The sequence below is a fragment of the Motacilla alba genome, chromosome 8, assembly GCF_015832195.1.
Source record: "Motacilla alba alba isolate MOTALB_02 chromosome 8, Motacilla_alba_V1.0_pri, whole genome shotgun sequence".
NCBI lineage: Eukaryota > Metazoa > Chordata > Aves > Passeriformes > Motacillidae > Motacilla > Motacilla alba.
Window position 1 is genome coordinate 26,798,857 of NC_052023.1, and position 19,621 is coordinate 26,818,477.

At 51.6% G+C, this 19,621-nt stretch overlaps 1 protein-coding gene across 2 annotated transcripts in view; it reads right to left on the bottom strand.

Annotated features, from left to right (window-relative positions):
* Positions 1-19,621, bottom strand: part of ASTN1 (astrotactin 1) — a 59,273-nt gene that overhangs the window by 23,267 nt on the left and 16,385 nt on the right. For both annotated transcript variants that reach the window (XM_038144578.1, XM_038144577.1), the window contains exons 2-8: positions 14,312-14,499; positions 10,669-11,062; positions 9,799-9,945; positions 9,249-9,356; positions 8,051-8,200; positions 7,079-7,246; positions 6,785-6,869 (exon numbers count right to left, since the gene is read on the bottom strand). In XM_038144578.1, the coding sequence (XP_038000506.1) occupies positions 6,785-6,869; positions 7,079-7,246; positions 8,051-8,200; positions 9,249-9,356; positions 9,799-9,945; positions 10,669-11,062; positions 14,312-14,499 (1,240 nt within the window). The remainder of the gene's footprint in view (positions 1-6,784; positions 6,870-7,078; positions 7,247-8,050; positions 8,201-9,248; positions 9,357-9,798; positions 9,946-10,668; positions 11,063-14,311; positions 14,500-19,621) is intronic.

Below are 19,621 nucleotides of genomic sequence, written 5' to 3' on the forward strand. Positions count from 1 at the left end.
AGTTTCACCACCTGCCTTGTTACCACCCTCGTGTTTCACTGTTCCAGGCGGGGGAGCTTTGCAAAGTGGGCTAGAAGATGAGGTGGAAGCGTGGAGCCAAGCAGGAGGCTGGAGAGTTGGTCCATTCCTGCTGTCCTAGACAGCACAGGGTATGAGTGATGAGCCACTAAGATTTGGAGGCTGGTGCCTTTCAGTGGGACACCCGTGACACCTCTGGGACATGAACCCCCAGCAGCACAGCCCTGCTGGCAGACCACCACTTGCAGAGTGAGACGGACAAGAGACCCAGCCACGGTGGGCTTTGAATCAGGCAACATGAACCCCGCTCCCAAACCCTAAAACTCCAAATCCCCTTTGCAAGAGCTCAGAGCTGGGGAGAGGAGATTTTCCATCCCATCGCATCGCTGCTGCTAAAATTTGGAGTCAAGAGCATCAGGTGCCAGTGACAAGCACAGGGATTCTCTCTCAAGGCAATTACAGCTCTCCTGCACAAGCAGTTTAATTTCTAATCTGAAGTTATTTCAGCAAGGACAAAAATAATATTAATACAGAAATCCTGACTGCAGGATTACAGCATTCCTTTGCTGGGATACAATGCTGTTTTCCTGTCTGGTCAGCTGGGAGCCGGGGATTACATTCAGCCCACAATCGGATTGCCTTGAATGAGGTCAGCTTCATCCAGAAAGAGATGTGCTCCTTGTGTCTCGCCAACACCTTGAATGCTTCACTCCCCCACCTTCCAGTGCTCCTGCAGATGGGTTTTATTCTTGCTTTTGAGGAGCACATCAGGCTGGGAACAAAGGCAGAGGCTGTATAGAAGCGAGGCATTGTTCCCCATCAATTCGGGTGGAAAAGTGGTTGTGGAGAGCTGCTCTTGGCTTGCAGCAGAGCTCAGTGCTGGGGCAGGTGCTGCAGATGCACAGGGACTGCCACACCTCTGCCTGGTGGCACATGTGTGAGCCCGTGGATGTCAACACACCCAGGACATGGAGCCAGTATTTGGACCCACCTGGGAGATTGAAATCAGCACCCCAGCCATGTTGTGTCCACCCGGGATGCAATTTCCAAATGTGGCTAAAATTCCTGCAATCACAGAGTCCCAGAATGGCCAAGGTGGGAAGGGACCTTAAAGATCATCTCCCCTTAAAGATCATTCTACCCCTCTTCCACTAGACCAGGCTGCTCAAAGCTCCATCCAGCCTGGCCTGGAACACTTCCAGGGATAGGGCAGCCCCAGCCTCTCTGGGCAACCTGTGCCAGGCCCTCACCACCCTGATAGTGAAGAATTTCATCCTAATATCTAATCAAACCTGCCCTCTGTCAGTTGGAACCCATTACCCCTGGTCCTAATGCTACATGCCCTTGCAAAAAGTGATGATGGCTTGGATCCAGGGAAGGGGTTTCTGTGCTCCAGGAAGGGAGATGTGTGGCATCTCCTCAGCCTGCCACACTTTTCCCTTACTTGGGGTCAAAAAAAGCCCCTGAAATGCAATGTTCAGACTTTAGCTACATCCCTACACGGCAAGGGAGAGTCAGGGTTGCATGGCCTCCAGAGCTCACAAAGAAAAGTGGGAATGATCAGCAGCTCTGCAGCTGATCAGGTTGGATTAAATGGGCCAGAAAGGACAGCTCTCAGCTTCTTGCAAGCTTTGGCACTCAGGTGGGCATCTGAAAGAACAAAATGGGCAATCACCAGGGCACCTGAGAACCAGCAAATTCCCCACACTCAGCCAGCAAGTCCCCAAGGCCAAAGTGCTGCCAGTGGATCCCCAGGACAATCTCAAGCCTCTCAGCTCTTGTAGATGGATCATTGTCTGGATGCTTTGCTCCACATCTGGCCTTGAGTGAAAGCCCACAAAACACCTGCCAAGCCCTCCAAACCTGGCACTGCTGGCGATGCTTTGAACCAGCTCAACAGGGCCCCGGCCATGCCTAAATTGCAGCCCCTAGGGGAGGAGGCCAGGCTGACTTGTAGCATGAGGAACACCGCTCCAGCTTGTCCCCACTGCCTGAAAAACTCTTCCAGACAAGATGGGTGGGGTGAGGAATAAGCCCAGAGCTGGCAGGATGCGACCACCACGAGCTAACCCAGAGGAGCTGGTTTGAGGGGAGCTGGCAAGAGGCTGGAGGGGCCGCAGGAGAGGGGGTCTCTGCACAAGGCCCAGCAGGGGAGCGTGACTGAAATGTCACTGCAGGAGAAAGTTGGAATAGGTGACTTGACATCTGGGTCCCTGACCTCCTGTGCTTTTCAGGGTTTCCAGCCAGTGCACAGCACAAGGATGGCCACGCCAGGGTGGGGAGACCAGAGCATCCCCATGGCACCCGCGCCTCCGCTGCACCCCAGGACCCCAACGTGGGCACCCATGAAGGCCCAGAACCACCCTGATGGCAGGAGAGCAGAGAGCAGGTGCCACCCGAGCATCGCGCGACACCGGCAATGCCCACGGGGCTCCTCCCCAGCCTCACTGCGCTGTGCAACAGCTCTGCTCGCGTTACAGTTGCCCAGGGAGCTGCCTCTCCCCTCCCGCCCCTCCCAGCCTGCCATCCCTTGCAAGCAGCTCTTTATTAAAAATGCTAATGCCGGCACTTTCTCCCTGGGCTGCCCGTAAATCTGCCAGGAGAATGAGGCGGGAGGAGGAGGCGGATGGGTGGTTTGGTGAAAGGATCTGAAAGAACGAGGAGCTCTTTATCAGGCTGTCCTTCAGCAAAGCAGAGGCACACAGCAGGGGATGGAGAGAGGCAAGGGGAAGAAAAAAAAAAAGATAGAAAAAAGATAGAAAAAGGGGTGTGAGGAGAAAAAGAGGGAGAAAAATAAAGACTTTAAGCAGGAAAAGTGCTGTCCTTGTCACTCCAGTGTGTCCCTCGCTCTTCTGTGGGATAGGGATGGGATAAGAGGAGCAGGTGCACTGCCAGGATGGGGATATCGTGTGTGGAAGAGGAGGGATGGGGAGGGGAGGGGAGCTGGGTGAGCAGGGCTCAGGCTGATGCACTAATTCGGGTCCTGTCCTGGGAAAAACATCTGCAAGACTGGGGTGGGACAGTTTCCCAACAGGTACGGCAGGATGAGAGCACCCAGCCCGGCATGTTCTCCACATCAACTTAAACTGCCTTAAAACCTCCCCAGGCCACGGTGAAGCATGTTGGGAGTTCAAAGAGCACCCTGATAAAGACTCCTTAAATGCAGAGCATCTTCCATCTCAGCGGGGGAGGCTGAAAAGCGCACCTTGGGGAGGGGAAAGCCACGTGTGAGATGGATCTAAGGGCAGGGATGGAAAAGTGCAAATGCAGGCAGGTAACAGTTTATTAACTAAAGACAGAATGTGCTGATTTGATTTTTGGCCAAGTTACACCACAAAAAGAACCGCAGAAATTTGGCCTGATGAGCAAAGATGAAGCGTGGCTGGTAGGATTGCTAGAAACTGCATCCTACTCAGGGAACATTAGAGTAAGAGTCGAAAAGCAGCTAATTAACAATGCATATCAAAGCAGGGAGACAGACTGGGAGCACACAAACAGCACCAGACAGATTTGTTTAAAACAGGCAAAGAGAAGCACACACACACCAGGAAAAAAAAAAAAGAAAGTAAAGAAAAAAAAGCAGCTGATCAAATGTATCTGCTACCCATGATCAAAAAGATCAGAGTTTTTGAAAAACTGAAGATTTAGGGTCCGGACACATTGGGTAAAAGATGCAGTGTGGAGGCGTGGATCTCAGTCTGGTACCCAAAATACACACAACACAAAAAGCTTCTCACTGCCATCACCAATAAAGTACAAAGATGAGCTCGCCTTCATGAGCAAAATTAGATGCTACTGAGTGAACAGACACCGAGCCAACTTGTCATCACTGTAAATAAAAACAAACCAACGGCAAAACTATCTAAACCAAAGGGTTGAAATGAGTTTTCGGATAAAAAGGCCACCAAGGGAAAACAGAGGAGGTCAGATCCAGAACACATCACTCCCAAGTTTGCCAAGGGATTTGGCAAATCCTGCTTTGTTGACCAAGCACCAGCGTGGTTTCTCTGGGGGCTGACCCGTGGCAGCAGAACATCACTCCAATATTGCAGGGTTCAGAGCATATTGGACAAACAGCAGTCAGAAATGTTTCAGGCACAGCTGATCTCACCTTGAGATGGCGGGAGAGAGAGCAGAAGTTTTGCAGACATCTCTTTCAGGTGAGTCTGCAGGCTACTTGGTTGGGCTGGAACTGGGAGTGAGCTGATGAAAACCCAACAAAAGACAGCACTGCAGCTCGACCTCTACCCCAAAAAACATAAACAGCAGCTTACAGCTACAAGTTATTCAGGTAAACAGGCTCTGACAAATGGTTCTCCTAGGCTAAAGAGACTTCAGACAAGTCGTGACCTCGTGGAGGCCAATGGTTCATGCAAAAGGGACCTCCACCATCACAAGCCCTTCCAGGCAGAGCTGCACTAAGCAGCACCTGGACATCAGGAAAAGATAGCAGAAAGGGAAAAAAAACCTCTCATTAAACACCAAGCTGCCCTTGGCATCACGATGCTTAGTGTGAATATGCTTTCAAGAGCCCCTACAAAATAGTGGAAGCTGCAGGTAGGGAGGGTGAAGTGTGGTTTCAGCTGCTATCATTTTATGAAACAAAAATCTGACAAGTTCAATGAAGAAACACAGAATGACCCCAGTTTCAAGAAACAGAGAGTTTTCTAAAGATGGTGACAGCTGCAGCATTGGAGCCTTCTTGAGAGCCCAGAGAAGGGCAGAAGGACTTTGAGAGCCCACCATGGTCTAGGGCTGAGCTGCATCTTGGGGAAAAAGAGAACTGCCAGGTTTCTCTGCCCCAAACAGAAAAATATTTCAGAAATGCTGCACATAATTTGTCATAGCCAACTCTGGTACAGAAGAAGAAACACAAGACAAGATGTACCCTGGCCAGGTACGAATCCTGTTGCAGGAGAAAAGGCAGAGAAAAGGCTCCTGTGGGAGCCTCAGGCTGGAGATAGGTCTAAAAAAGCAGCCCCAAATCCCCCAGAGGAACAGGGGAGGTCCTGAGCCCCTTTCAGGTGGGCATTGCTGACACCAAAGCTGGGCCAGGAGATGCAAACTCCTGGTCTAGGGGACTTTAGGAATGTATTGGTCTTTCCTGCCCTTGGCTTCTCTCCTGCTCATTACATCTATATTTTTTCCCAATTTACCTGAAAACAGCATCTTTTTCTCCACTTTGCTTTAAGAAAGTGAAGGAACTGTATCAGGAGAAAGCTGGAGAAGAGCAGTGTGCATGGAAGAAAAGTGTGAAGCTGCAGACCCACACTCAGGAGCAAAGGAAAAGCAGAGGGTCAGGAAGCAAATGTTTCTCCACAGCGCTTATCCATTTTTATTACTAGCCTCGATGGACAAAGTTATTTGCCAATTTGCTTTTTGCAAGGGGTTGGGCCCAACACACTGCTCTGACGGAGGCAGAGGCTGCCACCAAAACCATGCGTGGCTGTGGGCTCTTTCCAGCCCACTGTGACACACTCCTAAACACAAGACCTCCCCAAACGGGCAGGAGAATAACCCCCTACACCCCAGCCCATAACTCAGTGCCTCTTTTGAGATGGCAAAGAGGAGCTGGGGACATTCCTCTTGGACACTGGCCCCTGGGGACAAACAGGACGAGGAGCTGTATTCTCCCAGCCCAGCAGGGGTACCTGGCAGAGCTTTGGGGACCATCACCACACCCCACAGCCCATCCCCAGCGTGGGGCCACCCGTGCCACGAGCACAGCCCTGGCTCGGGGCACCCAGAGCAACAACTCGTCTAACACAGCTGGTGCTCCATGCTGAGTTCAGTGCTCAACTGCCTTTGAAAGGATAAAAAACAGAGAGGGGGCTGGAGATGGAGCAGCAGCGCTCTCCCCAGGGCCCCAGTTCAAAGGGACACAGCGGGGCTGTGCCGGCACCGACAGCCCCCGCTGCTGCCAGCCCCCAGCGCAGCGACACGGCAGGGGACACGCCAAGCCCAGCCTTTGATGGATTTTCTCTTCCCACTGTGAAGACTAATAACTTCAGAGAGGGCATCCTGACACGTGCAGGGCCACCGCCCATCCAGCTGCCGCCTAATGAGATAAGGGGGGGGAAAAAAAGGGTTTGGTGCTGATGCACGTGGGAGCTCTGGCTTTGGGGATGTCTTGGCTTTCTGCACACCACCTCCAGCCATTCCTGGGAGGCCCCAGCTGCACGTCACAGACCCACGAGTGTCGAGGGATAGATGGGGCACCCCCTTGAGGGTCTCAGAGAGATGGGAACTTTTGGAATCCACCACCAAATTGCTGCTGAAACATCAGAAAAATTTCCTTTACCACCTGCAGGTATGTAAAGCTTGGAGCAGACGGTGACTCCTCTGTTCCCTCAGCCACAGTATCAAAGCATTTAATTTTCCCAGCTTTCAACGGGGACCTCAGCCCGACCTCAGCCCTCCTCTGGTGCCTCACACACCCAAAACGAAAGCCCCACAAAGCAAAGGATGCCCAGGATAGTGCACGCAAGGGCGGGAGGAACAACCTCGATCTTCTCCAGGGGGTGTTGACTCTGAAATGTGACAATAGCCTCTTGTACATCATTCCTGATTATTTCAAAGAACAGAAATCCTTGCCTCCCACAGACCTGCTGCAGAGCCCAGCCGTGTGCTGACCTTACAATTCACCGAGGTGCCTCTAACTCTGCCATCCAAGAAGTTACCACAGCTGTGGCGAGGAGCTGTGGAAGCCCAGCAGCTCGTGTGAGGACACTCCTCCTGTGAGGACACTCCAAGCCTGGGCACTCACCCCTGGTTCGTTCCCCACTCGTTCCGGATGCAGAGGTGCTTATGCACAGGGTCCTTCATGTAACCTTCATAGCAGAGACATTCCCCTGCGGAGACAGGGACATCAGGGACATGGGGGAACACTCATGGCAAGGCTTTCCATGTGCTTCCCTGCAGAGTGCAGCCTGCAGCCACACCAGGACACCCAGCAGCTCCCATTGCACACGGAGAAGGTGAGGAAGCACTTTCCCACCACAGCAGGGTTGAGGAGGCAGAGGTGAGCTCACAAAGCCACGCCACCCTCAGGAACACTCACCAGTCTCGGGGTCACACTGGTGCTCACAGGGGTCCAGGAGGCGCCGGGCACAGAGGTCCAGGGCCCAGGGCCCACTGGAGTTTTGCTGGGAGAAGAGGACAACCTGTGCTGGGTTCAGCCAGTCACTGGCATCCAGCTGGCTCCCCTCCAGCAGGATGAACCGGCTTCCTGCCACCAAGACAAGGGGAGTCAGTGACAGCAACCTGCTGCTGCACCCTCCATCCCATGGTGGTCCCCTGCATCCCAGCCATCCCATAATGTTTGCCCCCCATCCAGTGATGGATGCCTCCGTCCCCTGTCCATTCACTCCATCCTGAGAAAGTACCCTCTGTCCCACAACAGTCCCCTCTGTGCCACAAGGAATCCTCTGTTCTGTGCCCATGCTCCCTGCCATATGACAGCCCCCTCCCTTCCATACCTGTCTTCTCTATCCCATGACAGCTCCTCCCATCCTGTGCCTTTTCCCTCTGTCCCACAGCAGCTATCTCCATCCCACACCCCTCCCCTTGGTCTCACACAGAGGTCTGATCCCTCTGTCCCACCATGTCCTGCATCCCATCGTGGTCCATTTAATCCCATATCCATTCCCCTCTAACCCACAAAAATCTCCTTGGCCCTATGCCCATCCCCTCCATCCTGCAGCAAGCCCCGTGTCCCACAAGAGCTGTGTCTGTCTCCTCTGTCCTGTGCCTATCCCCTCCACCCTGTACCACTCCATCCCTTGCTCCCAGCACGGTACCCTCCATCTCACACCATTCCCCTCTGTCGTGGACCCATCCCCTGCATCGCCCCTGTCTTCCACCCATCCCCACCCTCCATCCCATGCCCACTCCCTCCGTCCCACACTGGTGCCCTCCATCCCCACCTGTCCCTCCTGTCTTGCACCCATCCTGTCCATCATCATTCCCCCTCTCCTCCATCAGTCCTCACAGAGTGGGGCAGGAGGAAGGGGTAAGACCACGGTGTGCTCACCGTCGGCGATCAGGTGCTCAGGGACATGGAGGGTGATCTTGACGACAAGGGGACAGTTCATGTGGGAAGAGCACACCAGGCTGATGACACAGCTCGTCACACTGATGAGGGTCAGCGTGGTCTTGTTCACAGGGCTTCGGGGGGACCCCACTGCAAAACACAGGAGCACAGTCAAACCTGACACCTGCAGCACCCAGGAAGATCTTTGGGTGCAGCCAGGGGACCTCAGGATGCAGAGACCCTGCCCAGCCCTCTGGAAATCCAGCATCAATCGAATCAAATGGAATCACTTTGGGCTTTGAAGAACGTGAAGCAGCCTTTGCCATGGGAACTCTCCATCCCTCCCCTGCTCTGTGACCAAGATCTTCCTGATTCCCCAGAGCCCTGGCTCTCCCACAGCCTGCACTGCAGCATGCTGAGAACTTTGCACAGCAGAGCTTTAAAGCAGAGCAGTGATATTAGGAAAAAAGGTAAATGCAGTATCCTGGTTTTCCCCATGGCACTCCTTCTCGGCACTTCACTCGGGTTAATTTTGTCATGACAACAGGCTCATTGATGCTCTTGAAAAAGCAATAGAGAGCCCTAACTGCTCAGAGCATGCAGGTCTTTGACTTTTAATCTTTCAGCTGAAGAAGCTGAGCGGAAAACAAACTGTCTGGAGACAAAGCCTGAACGTCTGTCTCTGTCTCTGAGCCTTCCAGCCCCAGCTGAAGGAGATGGCTCCCAGTCTTGCCACTCCCAGAAAAACAAGGCATCATCCAGCAAACGAGGCTCAGCGAGGGAAAACAGACACTAACTTTCCTCTTGGGAAGAGGAAACCTCCCAAAGGAACAGAGCAGGGCAGTGGGGCAAGACTCCTGCCTGGGGACCGAGGCTGTTCTCACCCTCTGGTGCACGTACAGCTGGAATGTGCACGGTGCTGAGCAGCAGCATGGGAACGCACGGGCCAGCCTTTGAAGCGTGTTACTCATTAATATACACCAGTGCCCGGCAGGAGCCTCCAGCAAAACATCAGAATATATTTCATCCTCTGCTGAGAAGCTCCACTGGAGAGCAGCCGCAGCCTGCTGCGAAGCAGGGGCTGGTGCCTGCCTGCGGCAGCTGGGATTGCACTTGGGTTTCCATCTTTTTGCCAGTGCAAAGTCTCCAAACCCAAAAAAGCTACGGCAAATAAGGCAAGAGGGATGGCTGGACCCACCTCGGCTGCGCCTCCGGCTCCGTGAGGGGTCCGTGTAGAAGGTCAGCTGGGGATCGGTGTCTGCCTCCGTCCCTGAGTCCCCCTCGGGGTTGAGAAATGCTGAGCCAGCTGCAGGGGACACTGAGTGTAGTCACGGAGGGGTTGGCACCGTGCCACCCCAAACCTTGGCACCCTACACCACCCTTCAGGGAAAGCATTGCACTACAGACCAGAAGCTCCATCTGCCAGGTGCAGCAGGGACAGCATCTGCTCCCCTTCCCAGCACACACAGCCAGATCCCCCCCGTTCCCTTGCACCTCTTCCCCATGGCTGTGCCGGTCTCCTGTAGTATTTACTGGGGCAAACACCACCTGCATCTTCATAACCAACCAGCCCAACATCACTTCCATCCTTGCAGGCACCACATCTTCTGTTTCTCCCCACCCAAACCCTCTTTCCCATGCTCTCTCCACACTCTGGTCCTATTTCTCCACCCCAGGAGAAGGTGGGTGGCTGGAATGTGGGTGGGTGGAAGCCCAAGACGCCCCATCCACCCCAGGGAGCCCCGTACCTCGCGCTTTGTTGTTGATGCGCTTGCGCTGGCTGCTGGAGGTGTGGGACAGCAGCGTGGCCTGCTGGTGGTTTGAGTCCACGGGGCTGGTGGCAATGATGTTGTCCTTGTACTTGTTCATCAGGGACAGCTTGGCGTTATCGCTCCCTGAGCAGGAGAATTGAAGGCAAAATATTTCAGGGATGAAGACTTTTAAAAGGGAGGGAGGTGAGAGAAAGGTTTCCTTGGATCCGTGCCCAGATCATCCTGAGGTGATCATGGTGCTGAAGCTAATGAGCTGAGCTCAAATCCTGAAGAGGACTGGCACCTCCACCAAACTAGCCGAAAGCTGAGATTTAACACTCAGCCTCTCAGGGCACTTCTTCATATGCTGGAGAGCTTCAGGCACCACGATCTTCCCAAACTCTTTGGGAAGGCTCTAGTTGGATGCCTCATTTAGTGATATGACCAAAGAACAGGTTTGTTATAAGCCTCAAAGAACCCCTGCTGGTGATCAGAAGGCAGAGTAACTCTGAATCATACTGATGGCAAGTAAAAATTTGCTACTAACAACCTCACCTGAAGAAGACACCAGAAATCTGGGGATACAGAAGGGAAGTTTGGGGGCCACGATGGGATAGCATGGAGGGAACCCCATTCTGGTTCTCTGTCAAGCCATGGAAACCACAAAGCTGCATTGTCCCAGCCACGTCCCACTCAGCAGGAACTGCTCTCCACTGGCTGCAGCGATGGAAGCGCCTTCAGAGGACCACCAACACCTCACACCCAACGAAACCCCAGAGAAACAGGGAAAACGCTCCAGGGGAAACACACGTATGGAACTGCGGAGAGAAGACAAGCCGGAAAGGACCCGGCTCAGCCCAAGCCCACCTGGCGTGAGGTCCATGCTGGCCTTCTCATTGCAGCCCTGCAGCGAGTCGAGCGTGCGGGTGACCTGGCTGGCGAAGTCCTCGCCGCCGTTCATGCACTCGCGCTGCAGGTGGTGCCGCAGGTCGGTGATGTCGTACTCGTAGCCGTCCAGGATGGGCGTCTCGCGGATGCTGAGCGTCCCGCTGGAGTTGTGGCCCTGCACGCGGGCGTTGCGCAGGCTCTCCCGCCCGTGGCCCCCGATCAGCACCGACGGGATGTAGTGGATCTCGTTGGCCGCCTCGGCGCTGGCGCTCTTCTGGGGCTGCGGCACGCGGCGCCGCTTGCACCACCGCCGGCGGGTGTAGAGGATCATCACCAGGCAGAGGATGGAGAGCAGCAGGGCGATCATCCCTCCCTGCGGGCACAGACGCGAGCAGGGATCAGCCAGGGACTGGCATCCGCCATCCCCCGGGACACAAACGCCCCAGGGATGCTCCAGGTTGCAGAGGAGAGCCCGATCCCCAGGAGTCTGCTGGCACCAGGAGCACCCAGTGCTGGCCTGGAGCCTGCCTTGGGCTGGACCAGTTTTGAGGTCGCCACCGAGGCATGAAAAAGCAGCATTTAAAGCAAAGCATGTTTTGTTTCACTCTCCTGCCTTTGAAAACACAGATCAGCTTTATTCCAGGCAAAAGCTCCTACGGGCAACTTTTTCTGACCCATTTCCAAGCGGTTTCAGTGCTGTCACTCTCAATCTTGGGAGATTTTCCCAGGGTATCTGGCAGAAATTGCAGCACTGATTAAAAGAGATCAAGGCTTGAGATAGGCAGATGACTGAAGTGTTGTCTGGGGAGCCTGTTTGGGGAAAGAGGCTGAAAAAACTCCTGTCCCAAAGGAACGGAGCCCAAATCTGCACCTGGCCCTGCCATCCTGCCACTGTCCCCAAGATCACCTTCCTGCAAGACATCACTGTACACAGATAGTGGGCAGTGAGATGAAAGCCCCAGACTGGCCCTTTATGCACAATCTGCCAAGAATAATAACAGTAATAACAAGAAAAAGCATGTGGAGCCAGTTAAGAGCTCAGAGTCCATCCACAGCTCCGGTCTCCCTCCTCTTTTCTATGCAACAGGTGATCTTGAGAAAATAAAATAATAGGAATAATCTGCTCCACTAGGATAAAACATTAAGGGAATTGTTGAATGAGAAGCAGGAGAGGCAGCTGGAAAAGGAAGTTTAATGGCCATTACAGTTTAACCCACTTTCATTTCCAGAATAATGGAGCTGTGATGCACCATCCCAGCCTCCTTCCCAACTTTCTTTAAAAACAAAAACAAAAACAAAAAACCCAAAACAAAACAACAGCAACAAAAGAAATAAAGAAGAAACAAACTCAGTGATTCAGGAGACCAGCAGTCCTGCAGAAGCCAGGGGGCTGGCTGGCATCTTTCTGGCCAGGAAGCCTACAGCCAGGAAGTCAGAAAATTTTGCTGGGGCTTAAAACTGGCCCTGGATCATAGAAACCATAGAATCCTACAATGGTTTTGATTGGAAGGAACCTTAAATTCACCTCATTCCAACGCCCTTGCCAAAAGCAGGGAGAAGCCCTGTCCAACCTGGCTTTCAACACTTCCAGAGATGGGGCAGCCACAGCTTCTCTGGGCACCCTGTGCCAGGGCCTCAGCACCCTCACAGGGAAGAATTTCTTCCCAATATCTAATCTCTGTATCAGTCTAATTCCATCACTACATGCCTTTGTATAAAGTTTCTGGAAAAGTCGTGCAGAATTTTTAGTGGCAGAGTGGGAGCCTAATTCTGTATCGTGCTCCAATCCCTATGAGTTCCTGTGATCCATAGATTAGTGGGGATTATCCCCATCCCCACCAGAGGTGTCCTCCTCTGTCCTGGCTCTCCATCACCCTAGAGAAAGTTCATCTGCAGGTGGCATGACAAGCAGGTAGGAGGAATTCCAGGGCATTCCTGGCTCTCCTTCACCCTCTGCAGGCACATTAAATCCCTCAAACACCAGCAAGCTCTGCCATACACCTGTGCTGGTAAACAGGAGAGACCAAGCTGGAGCCTGAATCTGGTGGATGCTCAATTTTTTTCAGGCAGTGGCTGTGGGTTCACAAAAGAGACTTGTTATTTCATTGAAAATGAGTTTCTTCTGTCCCAATAGTTTGAGAGCTCAAATTATCCCTGAGAAAAGAAGCCTGTGGACTCTTGAGATTTCAAGAGGCTCTGAGAGGAGGATGAAAGCCAGGACTGAAGTCGCCCCCACCTACTGCCTATTGGAGAAGGTCAGACCCCCACCTCAGAGCCCCTTTTTCCCTCGACAGGAGCACTGAAATCCCATTCTGTCTTATTCCCCCAGTCCAGCATCCATGCAATGGCTGGGAGAGGAGCCCTGCACGGGATGGGTGCGGGAGGGCTCCTCACCCAGTCCAAGAGCACACCTCGGTCACGATGGATACAATCCCTCGCTCACACTTCTTCCCTTGGCAACCACACAGCAAAGAAAGAAAATCAGCCTTGAAAACACCACGTGATCCTGGCTCCTGGCAAAAAAGCCAACCTCTGTTTGTCAGGAAGTAGGGATGCTGTCGGAGCAGAGCTGTGAGTGATGGGGAAAAAAGGGCAGAGGAGGACTCAATCTGCATTTGCACATTTTGGTATGACAGCGATGAGTTGCAGACATCCTTTTCATCAGCTCGATAACAAACCTTCATCCAGGCACTTCTGCCTTGATCTTGGCATACAGCAATGCCCAAGAAGATCAAGACCACAGCGGGGACAGCCTCTCCAGAGATGAGGCACCCTCTCAGGAGCAGCTGGGCACAGACAGTAAAATTGAGATAATGGTGCAAGATGTTTTGGGGAGTGGCTTTGCAAACTTTTTTTTTTTTCCCTCAGACTAATCAAGCACAAGTGATAGAGGAGAAACCCGGCCTGGGGCTGCAATCTGGAAGAGCAATTGAAGCTCTTATTAGGGCAGACACCACTGAACAGCCTGTTTGCAGTCTCTGCAACACATTGTCTCTGGCTAATTATCTTCCAGTGGCACAAAAATTGTAGGATTCTTCAATTTTTTTCCAACACAACCACCAGAAAAAAAATCAACATACCACAGATCTTCCCCCAGCCTACAGATCTCTCCTTTCTCTGCCTTTAAAACCTTCTCTCTGTGTAGCTGGGTGGAGTATTGCTGTGTGACCCCGACACATGAAACCATGGCCACGGGGCTGCCAGGCTGATAAAAGTGGTGGTGACAGTGCCTGGTGGCACTGTGACACACGCTGTGCATCAGGGCAGAGGGCAGCAGGCAGCCTGCACCGGGCAAAGGGCTCCTGACGAGTCAATGGGAATTAACCCGGGGTTAACGTGGCTGAGACCTTCAAAGCACAGAAGCCCTGGGGATAAAGGCACCCCACAAAGGTATTTTCAAAGTGATGCAAACTAAGGGAGAGCTTTGAAGCAGCCTGTGAAGGCACTTAGCATTCACCACTCAGAGAGGTGCCCAGGGCATCCTAACCACCCCAAAGGTGGGCACAGTTCCCCATCCTAGGGCAGCTGGAGCCAGAGGGGGGAATAAATGGCTTTTCAAGAGCCACTATATTTTCTACAGGCTTCTGGACAGCTAAACAGGGGCCGCCTTCCCATCACGTACCATGACAGAGATGTGGAGGATCCTCAGCTCCTCCTCTGCCGACTCGGTCTGGGGTTCCTCGGTGGGGTCGAAGCCGGGCAGGTTGGGGGCCCCGTCTTGGTGGTGGATGTGGAAGAGCAAGGTGCCGTTCTCCAGCCACTGCTGCCGCCAGCGCACCAGCGGGATGTCATCCGTGTTGCCTGAGATCTCTGCAAGAGCAAAGCTGGTCAAGGGGGAGATGTGGAGCAGGGGGTTCGTGGGAGATGTTCACCCCTTCCCAAAAAAATGGCTGGAGGGACCAAAGGATGCAATCCGTCCAGTCACCTCCTGCCAGCACCTGTCACAGACACATTTTATGAAAATCCTTCTGTCAGGATTTTCTTCTCCTGGGAAGCCGAGAGGCCTCAGGGACAAAATGTAAACAATGACTATCTGCTGCTGTGGAATGCAACAGGTGGTTCTATGATTGGTCTCATGTGGTTGTTTCCAATTAATAACCAATCAAGAATCCAGCTATTCAAACTCTGGTCAGTCACAAGACTTTGTTGTTCATTCCGTTCTATTCCTGTCTCGCCTTCTAATGATTCCTTTCTCTCTGTTCTTTTAGTACAGTTTTAGTTTAGCATTTTTAATATAATATATATCATCATATAATAAACCAACCTTCTGAAACATGAAGTCAAAATTCTTGTCTCTTCCTGAGTCCTGCGTGCCCCTACATAAATCACAACCTGAAGGGCTAAAGGGCAGTAAAGCCATATTTCTGGGTATAATCCAGATGTGGGCCTCTCCAAAAATCCAGCACATACTGACAGCAGTAACCCAGCAGTGTCCTTCCAGCTCTAGTTTGGGCAGGTTTCACCCACACAGCTTCAGACATTGGGAACACGGGATACAGGACAAATTATCAACAGCATCATGGGATCACTGGGACCACATCACAAATTATTGCAGACAAAATATTTACCATCCTTTGTGAGCAGTGAAACGTGAACCTGGCCATGATTGCAGAGGTTTTCAGTTTTCAACCATTTCCTACAGCTCTCCACCCAGGACTCAGCCCAGAAACCTGCAGAGGTGCCTGCAGCTTCTGCCCAAGCAGCCCCATTTTCCCTAAGTACCTTTAATTCCAGAGAGTGAGACAGATGGACAAAGCTGGGCTGTCATGGAAGTAGAGGACACTCAGGCAGGGACACGACACATGCTCCAGGACACTAAATGCCAAATCAAACCAAATTCACCGGGCTGGCTCCAAAATTTCAGGGACACCCTACGGCTGGGTCTCAGCCAAAGACAGGGTAACACCAGCACCTCTCCCTAGGAGAGATGGGCACTGGTTTAATCACTGTGCCCCCCTCAGACCAGATCAACTGGATCAGCATCTCACACCACCTCGATCTCAGCCATCAGATCAGGCCTGCCATTTTCCTGTTAGCTATTTTTTGTGAAAATGGCAGATTTTGTTGGGATGACCAGAAAAAACATGATCAGCTTCCCACTGAGGCACAGCTTTCCCTCCTGTATCTGCCCCATTGTTGGCAACGGGAAGGCGCCCGTCTCACTTTGCAAATTATCATCTTTATTTTGCTTGTTTCATGCTGCCTTCAAATGAAAACTGGAATTCAATTACAGCGCTGAAAAACAACATTTTAAATTTGCTGTTAATTAATTTCATTAGGCTGCCTTAAGCGAGCTGGCTGCCGGGGGAGGTGGAGAGGGGGGGCAAAATCTGCATCGGGAACCAGGTTCATCCTCCCAAACTGATTTGATTAATCAAAGGAAACATTAGCCACCGCGAGTGCACTGGCAGAGTGTTTGTGCTCAGCACGGGCCGCGTTCCTGGCGGTGATCAGCGCGCTTGGAGTGTCCCCAGCACAGGGATGCTGAGCACTCCACCACGCTGGCGGGAAGCAAAACCCTGAGTTAAGTCACCAGGAAGCCAGAAGCACTTTTGGAATTCCCTCTAACTGCTGAGCTGTGTGTTTAGGGACACGGATCCCCTTTGAAAAGCTGGTCCTGGGAGCCGGGAGGATTTGAAGCAGCGGATCTCCTCCTCTCCAACACGGTCTTTATTCATGGACTGAGAGGGGAAATTGAGCTTGCCCGCTTTCCCAACTCCCCACGGCTTCTCAACTTCGTATGAACCAGCTCAAATGGAGGAAAACACTCTCCCTGCACCTGCCTGCTAACGTGAAATTATGGGTAATTAAGGCAAGAACTTTCATGCACAGCAGGAACTCAACATACTGACATTTGGAAAAAATGTAAATACCAGCATTTGCTCCATTGTAAAGAGTGAAGATAATAGATACTAAGTATGTGACATTGTGACATTTAGAAAGAAAGAGTTAGAGATGTTTTCCCCCTGATCTGACATATCATTGTAAAAGCAGCACCCTTCAGCTCATTAATATTTGAGAAGAAATCCTTGATGGAAGTTACTTAAATGATTAATAGATTATAGTAAATGTAAGCCTTAAAATAGGTTGTCATAATTTCAAATTTATTTAAACAAGCTTATTTTTTAAAAGAAAAATATATTTCGATAAAAAATGGATTCTTGTTTTAGAAGAGCACAATCCAGCCACAGAGCCTGAGCATGTTTTCCTCTTTCACCAGACATCAGGACACGACCCTGCACCTGCATTGCACACAGGTCAGAAGTGCAAGAGACAAAGGAAAACACCCCAGAAATCAATTGCCATCACCCCAAACTGGCAGGCTATGAGCCCTCCATCACACTGCAGGACAAGGCTGCTCCACCATCTCTGCTCCTGCCCAGAGGCACTGCCTGGATGAGACAGCTTCAGCCTTGGACCTTCTCCTCCTTTCCTGAAGTGTAAAGCAACACGTCAGCTGCCTCTATCCTACTCCATTTCTACTCAAAAAATTTACACATATAAATGTTTTCCTGCATCTGTGAAGCTCTCTTGGAGTTTGGTTTAAGCAAGACCAAGACAAGATCAAGACCAAGCTCCTTCCCTAACATAGCATCTCTTTTCTCTCTCTTCTCCCAGCCCAACAGATTTCACTTTTCCCTTCGTCTTGCCCTTCAAGCAGACATCTCCCCACCTGGTGGGAGATGCTACAGTGACCCATGTAGCCAACTGGGATGATTTATCTGGATGTTGTAGAGGGTCAGCTCTGCTACAGAGCATGCAGGTGCCAACCCTGCTGAGCAGTTTATACACTGGGGCCAGGACGTCCCAGAGGAGGCAGAAAAGTGGGCAGAAAGGCAAAAATTAAAAAAAAAAATGGTGGGGGGAGAAGATAATTTCAAGTTCAAAGTTTGAAAGATATTGATGAAAAGCCTGGTCCCTGCATGGCTTTCATTAAGGCCTTGGATAGGAAGCCATTAGCACTAGTATTAACTTCTTGCACCTCTGTTAAAAAATAGCCTGTCTGAGTCAGAGGTTAATAACAGTAGGAGGCCACTAATTAGGCTGTGCCACATTCACCTGGTATCAAACGTGGCCCAGGTCCTTCATATCTGCAGGAGCAGCAGCCTCCAAAGGCCCCAGCTGGTGCTTTTAACATAAGGGCCACGGCTGCTCCCCTCCCAGACCATCTGCCAGGGGAGGCAGTGGGGACAGAAAGGTTCTGCAGGAGCAATTTAGGAGAGGACAAAAAACCAGACTGAAGGTGCTGGAGGTGTGTGGATTTATACGTGCTTTGTTCTTCATTATGCCAAGCAGCCTCATTTCCCTTGGGACAGCTGTCCCACACAAAGCAAACCCAGTCCTTCTGGAGGCAACACCTCTGCATGTCCTGATTTTGAGAGGTAGCACTTCTGTCACAGCCTGAGCTGGTGCAACGTCCAAACCATGGCCCATGAGCCTGGTGCTGAGCTGGACCTACTCCCAAGTCCTCCTCACCCCACTGAGACCTGGCAGGGTGGCACACAAGGAGAGCAGCTCTCCTTAAAAACTCACATCAGCACTTTGATGAAAAAAACACCCAGCAAAACAATTTTCCTCTCCATTTGGAAGCGTTTTGCACTAATAGATGCCTCCAATAAGTCAAATGAACTCTGCCATAATGCTGGTCTCCACAGACTCATTTCATACAGCCGAGCACAGATTTTGACTTGGACTTGTATTTCCTCATTAACATTTAAACCTGCCTTATTTTCCATCCAGAACCTGACTGTGTTTTAATTTAAGCTCCCCATTAGCTAAGGCTTCTGCTCCACGCCTAAACCACACAGATCCTTTAAAGGGCTTGAACTCAGCTAAATCAAGCCTTGCACTCCTCCCAGGGTCTCCAATGCCTGAAGTGACTCAGGAGACCTTCCCACCATGAGTCACTTGCTCTCTCTGCTGGGACCTCAGGCCTTGATTTTGACCAATTCAGATGTCAAAACGCTTATCTTGATACTTAACTCATTTATACTTCCAGGGTTTCAGTGACAGATAATTCATGGGATAATATCAATGTTTTTATGGACCTGCTTTAAAAATTCACATTCATCACTGACTATCCATATTTCATTTGCATTTTTTTCCTGTCTCCAGTCTCAGGTAGCAAAACCAGCTCATTCTGCAGGTCATTCTGCCTTTTCAAGACAATCCAGCTTTTCCACACCAGCAAACATAAACCTCACTTTATATATTAGGAACCTGCTTCATGGGAGAGGGCCCCTAGGGGAAAATCTCCAGAAGACTCACAGATAGGGGAGAACATAAAGGTTTGAGGGAAAGGCAGTGATGACCTCCCTGGAGCCACTCTCAGGCTAGGTCAGAGACATCGCCCCACCACGATGCCTGCGCCTGAGGCTGGTACACGTGAAGCCATGAGGTGCCACAGCATGGCTGACCGCTGGCCAGGTTTCTCCTTGGAATGCAGGGCGCCTTTGCTTTTGGGAAGGTCACCTGGGAGTTACATTCCAAAGCTGTAGCCACGCTTTAGCCTTGAACTTGGGATTTCTGTCCCAAATATGCCGGAGCCCTAACCCCTCCCTTTCTTTAACAACAAACCCTCCATCACTCTGGGAGTGACACTGAGCTGCACAACTGTTTTTTGAGCAGAGGACACTGATCCATCATTCGTGGGGCTGAGCTGAGCGGGTTTGCTCTGCAGCTGCTGACTTTACAACCTGACAGCCCCCCTTGCCCTGCTCTTCCCCGCGAGCCCAAGGACGCGCCCGACCGCACCCGCGCGACTTCCCCTCCAAGGTTAATTTTCCATCACGTTCCTCAGTTTTGACCTAAAGCTGGGGGAAAAACAACAAGCAGATTGGGACGTTCGCTGGTGTTTGATTTTCACTCCTGTCTTGTTACTTTGGTCCCATCTGCCATAGCTGTGAACTACAGAGGAAATGTGGGAAGAGAG